This window comes from Danio aesculapii, chromosome 1 (genome assembly GCF_903798145.1).
Source record: "Danio aesculapii chromosome 1, fDanAes4.1, whole genome shotgun sequence".
Lineage (NCBI taxonomy): Eukaryota > Metazoa > Chordata > Actinopteri > Cypriniformes > Danionidae > Danio > Danio aesculapii.
Window position 1 is genome coordinate 15,246,973 of NC_079435.1, and position 9,094 is coordinate 15,256,066.

At 35.2% G+C, this 9,094-nt stretch overlaps 1 protein-coding gene across 1 annotated transcript in view; it reads right to left on the reverse strand.

Annotated features, from left to right (window-relative positions):
• Positions 1-6,669, reverse strand: part of pkn1a (protein kinase N1a) — an 89,281-nt gene extending 82,612 nt beyond the window's left edge. Inside the window, exon 1 of the mRNA XM_056456670.1 lies at positions 6,045-6,669. Coding sequence (XP_056312645.1) covers positions 6,045-6,065 — 21 coding nt within the window. The 5' untranslated portion in view covers positions 6,066-6,669. The remainder of the gene's footprint in view (positions 1-6,044) is intronic.
• Positions 6,670-9,094: the final 2,425 nt, after the last annotated feature.

Sequence of the window (9,094 nt, forward strand, 5' to 3'; positions counted from 1 at the left end):
TTGTGTTTCATTTTCTACATAGCAGTGAAACAGGGGCTTCTGCTGTAAGAGTCAGTGAAAGACTGTCCAGCAAACACACGTGCAGTGAATTGTGAAGAGTTTCTGCGTTTTTAAGTACTAGGAGCATTTTAATTACTCGCGCTCACCTCCCTCGCCATAGTAAGCTACTGCAATATAACAGATATGAGATAAATGATGTCAGTATGCAATAACCAGTTATGATCTATTACTGAACCGATACCGAATAGTCTACGTCTGCATCGTGGTGCACAGAAGAAACAATTAGTTTTGACACCCCTACCGATTAGGATCGAAATTGTAGTTTCCGTAGATTATGACTCTCAAGTGTAACCCACGTAACATGTTTTTTTTTCTGTCACTAGTACTTGTTAATTACACTGATACAGAGTAGTCAAAAGTATTGAGTTCGGTAATAATATGTAACAATACATCGATTTCCTGCAAACATTTGAGTGGATCGCTCATGTCAGCTCATGTCAGACAGATCAGCTGATCAACGCGGCTTTGAAATGCTCCAGTGTTTGTGTATCTGTGTTTGCAATTAGTGAATAGCAGTGGTAAAGTGTGGTAAACCGATGACCTTCATGGCCAATCACAGGCATATACCTTGAGCACGTGAAAACAATGGCCAATCAGTGGTGTTTAAGAATGCACTCAACAGCGCTCAAATATTAGCGGGAAATTGACGTTTTTAAAATCTCAATACTGATGGTACCGAATTCGATACTTTTGACAACCCTAATATAGAACAAAATAAATGGGATAGGCCTCAATCAAGTTTTAACATAAATTAAAGAATGTTGAACCCTGGTTAAAACAGTAATATGTCTTGAATGAACACTTGTGATGACTGAAAATGCATTTTAATACCACAAAAAAACTGGGCCTATTATAATTAAGAAATCAAAACCAAGCACATGTTACACCTCAGTATTTGTTTTGGGGGATATTTACAGAAATTACCTTATAAATACAAATTAGCCCAACACGAGGATTAAACAATGACTTATAGCTGCCCCAGGAGGTCAACACAAACATGACAAGTGACCAGCACACACACACACCAAACTTCTAGAGGTCAGTAAATAGGCTGAGGGTGTAGCTGTAGAGCCCAACATGAAGTCAATAGTGAATACGATCTGGAGCTGTGGTAACACAATGGACTTCATTATGCCTGAGCATCAGTCTCATGCCCTCCTGATCCCCTCCAAAAACTGCACCATCAGCCCCACACACTACAGCCAATCAGACATCAGTAATAACTAATAAAAGGTAAAAAAAAAAAAAAAAACACTGAAATGTACGATATTGGCAGATAAACTTTCAAGTGTAATACAAGAAGCAAGGTTAACATTAGAAGCGTCCTCTTTCTTACTACACTCTTAAAAAGGACAGTTCTTTACTGGCCTTTAAGGTTCCCTGAAGAACCTTTAATTTAAAATAATGGTTAATTTAAGAACTGATCACTGCAACGTTCTTTTTAAGCAACCCAGGAATGTTATTGATACGCACCCCTTTATACATATGTGGAGATCGCCAAATACGTCCCAGGAGATACCTTTTTTGTGCGAATGCACCAGAGGCCGATGTGTACGTTTTTTAAGATCTCAAATTTCTCTCGTGAGTGCCATTCGTCCCTGCTGTTCTCACGTACATCCAAGAGGCCACTGTCAACTGACTGACTGACCAACCGACCGAACCCCCCACCCACCACTTTCCCTAAACCCAACCAAGTGTGTTTTCAAAAGCACCAATTGGCCATGCAAACATCCTTCCCTAAACCAAACCGACAGTGTTTTCAAAAGCAATCCAGAAAAAGAAAAGCCCTTATGGCTGCCTGATTTTACAATTTTTTCAGATCTTGCCAAGATCTCACCCTGTTATTTACTTGTTTATTTTAATTTTGCCTTTTGTTTTTGTTTCACCTGCTTTCTAGAACCGCTCTTCGCCAGACTCCTCTCTGCGTCTCAAGTCCGCTGACATATGCAGCAAGCTACTGGGTAAACTGGTAAAAGCGGAAAAGCCGTCCCCACAGAGCTAGGTGGTCAGCTGGTAGCACGAAAAAAAAACAGAAGCCATTGGTGGCGTCATACCGCCCTGTAGCATTCCTTTGAAAGACGAAATGCAGCCATACGTAGCTCTGGCTACATAATTCACACTCTCCAGAAATGTATACGGGGGTACGTTCTCTCAATGAGCCTGTGTTGTTTTTAAAAGTGAACCACAATTTTTTTTTTTTTTGAGTTTGAGAAAAAAAAGCAGTTTAGTTAGTTTGTTTGGTTGGTTTTGGTTAACAAAGCTTAAGAGATGGGAAGCTAAAATTATATTTTAAAAAGGTTTAACTTAATGCCATTATTAAGGTTAAGCAAAATCACAACAATTTTGATTTCTAGGTGAATTACTATTTAAACAGGTATGTCCATTTGATTTAAACTGCTTAGCAGATCAAATGAACTGCCAGAAAAGACACTAAATGAAGCCAAACAGGTAATAAGTGTACCTAATTCTATAAACCTACACAGTGCATTGATTTGCTGATGGTATGTATTGACAAAAACAATATGCGATTGTGTTAAAAGCCCGTAAATTGAAGACAGGACAGGAAACAGGGAATTGGCCTACTCTTCAAACCCCATTAAGCTGGCCTAATGCGTAGCGGGCCAGGGAACTTACTTAATAAAACGCACAAATACACAACAGGACTTTTGAGTTCACAGGGATAAGGCTTTGCAGAACGTGCTAGCCTAGCACATAACATTAGGTTCTGTCAGCTCCATCTGTGAACTAGTAATCTAGTGAGCAAATAAACTGTTAGATTAAGTCAGCGAGGAGGTTGTGAGATGCATCTGTGCATACAATCTCCTGCTGTGAGGATAAGAAAGATAAGATCACTGCATCTATGAATTTGGAACTTGGCAGAGCTCTCAACAGAACAAAACAAAACAAAAAATGGTGCTCATTATGTGAATCAGCTGTTGTCATTCAGTCCCTGACATAATCACATTCCTGATGACTGCTCTTGCTTAGTCATTCTAAATCTGGACACATGTGTGTGTCTGTGTAAGGTTGTGGCCACACTGTTAGATATTTTATTGGTAGAATCAGTCTATTTTCCATGATGTCTGTTTGTATTTGATCACTATTTACAAAAATTCATGGCATTCGGCAAGTCCATCTTGTATACAATTAAATATACAAGAAGTGGGGAAAACACTAGTGGTCTTAAAAATCTATTGAATTAACTGATACTAATTGATTTGACTAGGTAAAAAAAATTAATTAGTTGATTGTCAGTTACTTATTTAAAGGGCACCTATGATGAAAATCATAATTTGTACGCTGTTTGGACAGAACTGTGTGTAGGTATATTGTGTCTACATTAATATTGGGGTGACATTAAAATAAAATCCAAATCCCTCCCATTTTGAGGCCGACCGCAACATGACGAAGGAGTGCAGTTTTTCCCCCCACCGAATTGACTGACAGCTGCGTATTAACATGTCTCCATAGTAACACGTATAATAATATCAACAAGACAGGACGTGCGCAAAAGCATCTGGGATTAAAAGATCTGTTCAGCGCTCTGTGATCATCAATCATCATCAAATGCGATCAAGTTTTACAAGTTTAAAATGTTTTTAAAACGGTGCATGTTTGTAATGAATAACAGTGATTTTACCATCTTTATCACCACAGCCGCCTGTCAGTATAATTATAAAAGAAGACGCTTTAATCCCGATTTGTGGACGTTTAATCAGGTTTATTTTGTGTGTGTGCGGGGTTAAAATAGCTGCCCTTTAAATGATTTAAAACTATTAAATTGTGACAGGTTTCGAATGATATGTAGTTTACATTTTGAGGTGATTTTGTTAATGGATTGGTAATATGCTGAATCTGCTGAAACTGAAACATATTTTTGGATCAGTCATCCTGGCTGATATATCACACATTACTCATTCAAAAAGCATCTTGCTAAACATTCGTTTTCAACTGCTTTTTGACATTTCCCCTAAAGAATCTGGACAGCATATGTGCTCACAACGCTTGGCTTACATAACACAAATGTTCTGGCTTATATTTGATTTACCATAAATAGAAAAACCCATTAAATAGTTTCCAGAAGTCATAAAAGGGTGAATGTTACCTATCTGTCTTCATTGTACTTATGTTTCCATTCATTAAGATATAATTTGAACAAATTCTTGACAAACCACCACCACCAAGTGTCTGATCAAACTAGTGTTTAACAGGGCTTTTCAGACGAGTTCCTGCTGTGTACAATCAAAATATGTTGGCTGTGTTTAGCCACCAGAAATATCCATTCACATCCTAATAGAAGAGAATTGACCCTATTAGATAAAGAGTGGATGAGGGAATCCAACATTTCAGAGATAAACTCAGTGATTCTCCCATGCATAAAAGCTTGCTAAGAAAAAGTGAATGCATCCTCTGGGTCTTAAAGGGATAGTTCACGCGAAAATAAATTCTGTCATCATTTACTCACCCTTGAATTTTTCCAAACTAGTTTGACTTTTTTTGTTCTGATAAACACAAACGATACCTATATACAGTTGAAGTCAGAATTAATAACCCCCTTTGAATTTTTTTTTCTTTTTAAAATTTTTTCCCAAATTATGTTTAACAGAGCAAGGAAATTTTACACAGTATATTTGATAATATTTTTTTCTTCTGGAGAAAGTCTTATTTGTTTTATTTAGGCTAGAATAAAAGCAGTTTTTAATTTTTGAAAAAAAATTTTAGGGACAAAATTATTGGCCCCATTAAGCTATATTTTTTTCCGATAGTCTACAGAACAATCCATCAATATACAATAACTTGCCTAATTACCCTAACATGCCTAGTTAAGCTAATTAACCTAGTTAAGCCTTTAAATGTCACTTTAAGCTGTATAGAAGTGTCTTGAAAAATATCTTATTATATTCTTAATATATTCTGACTTCAACTGAATATACATATATAAAAGTAAGTTAGGGATGCTCCAATCCATCGGCCAGAGATCTGTATCAGCCGATAATCACATTTCATGACTCGACAGGTACTGACCGATCTCATGAACCGATCAAAAGTGTTTGTTTGCGAGTTTACAAGCAGTATTTATTGCAGGTTGCAATATTGCAAGTTCATTAAAAGCTGGCTGAAAATATTAGAGAAAAAAATTTTCACTTGGAAATTTAATAATACAACTTATCGTGATAAATGCTTAAATAAAAGTAGTTAATAAGCCTATTTCTTTTAGTAGGAAGTAATGGATTTATAGGTGCATCTTAACTTCTTATGCATCAAAATGTGCTCTAAACTTCATTAATACAAGATGAATTATTCCCAAATTAAGCCAAATTGCTTTGTTAGTGATTTTTCTTACAATTCTTTTCTGTTTTATCTATTATTTTCTATAAAGCTGCTCCTGATCATTACATGTCAACAAAAATGGTTATAAGAGATATGTTTAAGATATTTTATGCAACATCTTTTATTTAGTCTATTAGGTAAGGCACTTGCCTTAAAGTAAAAGTGTGCTTTTATGCATTATAAAGCTTGAAGCATCAGAATCGGTACTCGGTATCGGTCGATCACCATGACAAGGAACTGGTACTCGGTATCAGCTGCAAAAATCCTGATTGGAGCGTCCCTAATTTAAGTAAATCTATAACATTTATAAATCTATAAATCCATGTATCTATAAATCTATAGATTATATATATATATATATATATATATATATATATATATATATATATATAGTTGTAGGAAACCTGTATCAATTGACTTCCATTATATTTGTTTTCCTTAAAAAAACACCTTAAACTGGCTTGGTTTGGAGTAAAATCAAGGGTGAGTAAATGAAGTCCATTTTCCTGAATTTTGGGTGAACTATCCCTTTAAGCTACTCTATCGTCTGCCCTCCACATCCACATTATATTAGAAGAAGAAAAAACACGTGGGATGTTTTGGGAACTAACAAACGTTAGCATGGATCATTCTGTAACTAGCAGTAAACTTACTTGGATTGAGTCATTTGCCATGGTTGTATATCTGGATTGTCGTTTGTTTCAGGACACCCAAATTGTCGTTCCTCCTCTTCCTAGATTCCCAACGATCGCCGACAAAGGGATCCTATTCTTCTGTCAGCCCTCAATGCAACAGTTTAAGATCCAACAGCGCTCGAACAACTTGTTAACATGTAATAAATGCTGTTGCATCACTGTAATACCTGATGCATGCTGTCATAAGCAATTAAAATCGCATTCAGGATAAAAACAAATGTATGCGAATATGATATAAAAGCATTAGCTGTATGTCTGACAACGTTCATTCAAACTATCCTCTGCCATATCCACAGCTTGGCGTAAAGTCGCGTGTATTTATCCATAACATCGTCCTGAAATAGTTGTTCTTTCTCAGCTGCATACATGTACCGCACTGGGCAGGGTAATTAGTCAAAAAGAGTTCAGCTTTTCTTCTCAATTCATCACCCGAAAACACCAACGGTATATTCAGCCCAACTGTCGTTTCTTCATAAAATGAAGCCCGAGAAGTTGATATTCACAGCCGGGGAATAATACACCAATACGCCCTTGTGTAAAAGACAACGTCGCCCGTGTGAGCCTCGCGCCAGTGATGATGGCTCGCGCGGGAGGGTCGTTTACTATCCCCGGGCGCGTGCATTGCCTGCACGCCGGTTGCGCGCTCCTGTGGACCACGTGACCTTGTATTGTGTCCACAGGCAAATGAATATGGTTTCATCACTCTCTCGTGGCTCAGCATATGACAGCAGCATGGACGATATGATTTACACAGCAAAATATGTTTAAAAATACAGTGATTAAAGGGATGGTTCAGCCCAAAATTAAAATTATGTCATCATTTATTCACTCTGTATTTGTCACAACCCTGTTTGAGTTCATTCTTCTGTTGGAACCCAAAAGAAATATTGTGAACACTGTTGGAAAATGGTAACCATTGACTTCCTTAGTATTTGTTTTTACTAGCTAGTAGCCTATGGTTCTCAATGTTTTTTTTAACAAGAACCATGATGTACAGTTTTATTAAGTCAAATCAAGTTGCCTTTATTGTCATTTCAACAATAAACAGCGCAGTAGTGCAGAAACAAAAGAATATTCCTCCAGGACTAAAGTGCTACATCAAACAACATAAATTGATAACATAACACAATACTACACACTACTATAAAAATTTAGAAGAATGAAATAAAATAAGATAAACTAAAATAAAAATAAGAATAAGTGCGCAAAGGGCGGGTTGTGCAACATTTCGTACAAATAAAACAGGACAGACAAGACAGGACAAAACAAGACAAGAAACAGTAACGCCTACTAATATACTATGGATGTTGTGCAAATATTGAATTAAATATAAATACTTTACAGGTAAACATTTGTCACTGAGGTAGATATGTTGTACAGAGCAATGTAAAAGTTGCAGTAGTGCAAATATTTCTGTAGTTGTCCGTTAATTTTGTGTTTGTGTGTGTGTATCAGTCCAGTTTCTTCATGTTTAGAAGTCTATACAACAAAATCACTTCACATTCCTTAACAAGAAGGATTAAATGAGAAAATAAGAAATTAAATAATTTTAAAAAGAAACATAATTACATAATTATAAAACTACATATTACACATAATTTTCCAATTTTAGTGATTAACAAGAGTTATTAAATGCAATTTTACTACATTTTTATGTAAAAAAGTTAAAAGAGGAGCATATATTAACTATTTCAATTGCTTTTCTATTTTTAGACTTAGAAATCACTTTTTTTTTTTACATTTTAATCTCTTTTTCTAGCACCATGAAGAGATTTCTTTTGGCAAACTGGGATTTGTGTATGTGAAATTTACATAATAATAAAGTTTATAATAAAAGCAGCATCTTTTAAAGAGAGATCCTTAACATAATAACCCAAAATCACATGTTTATAAGAAAAATGTTTTTAAAATATTAAAAACCAAACAAATGTGAAATAGTTTTGTTAAAGCTTTCACAAAAACAGCATTCTAACTCAGCATTCTACAATTTTTGTAGAAATATTTTTTTGGGATAAACTATATAAATTCATTTAAAGTAGGGCTGGGCGATATGGCAAAAACGCAATCTTGCTAATTATTTTCCATATCGAATGATAACGATATATATTTGGATATAAGTTGTTAATGTTGCCACATTTAAAGAGTACCCCAACAATGACTGCAGCCACAAAAGTTAGAGGGTCCATTAAATGACATAACATATTATTGGCCGATACATTTTCAGTGGTTGAAAATTCAATACATCTCCACTATCAACACACTTTTAGATTCTCATTGTTGGACATTTTTGCTGTGTGACTGGCTCTTAGATCAATACAGAGTAAAAAAGTCCAGAGATTATCATTGTTTGTTGCAAATATTATAGTGATTCGATATAATATTGTTTATCGGCCCAGCCCTAATTTAAAGGATACTTCTTTAGCCTTATTTGTAATGAAACATTTCTGAGGTAATGACCTCAGTCCAGTTTACATTATTAAAGATATTTTTTCAGTTAAAAACAACATAAGGTATAGACGTATTTTCTTTTCAGATTAAAGATCTAATTTTGTTATTATTAGGCTTAAATTCAGAGAAACAGATGAAACAGACTTGAGGTCTGTTCAGGTGATCAGTCTGTTCTGATAGTTCTCAGTGGTTACCGGTTTCCAACACTGTTCAAAATATCTTTGTTTGTATTCACCAGAATATTGACTAAAATTTGCAGAATATGTGTTTAATTTAGACAGCTTTTCACAAATACACTTGATCTGACATATTATATGATAGGCCTGCTCATTCTGATCGCTTTGGCACAAAACCCACTGCTGTAACTCGAACCATCCATTAATTATTCACCATTATTTAAAAAAACTACTTTTAAGAGCAAGTTTTTTTTTTGCTTAATTTCAACAAAACTGTACAAACGTCTGGACTGTCTAAACAAATAATTATGAAAAAAGTTTAACTTTTCTTATTGGATAACTATAACAAGTTCATTTACAGAAAGTGTGTGTATGCATCTAGAA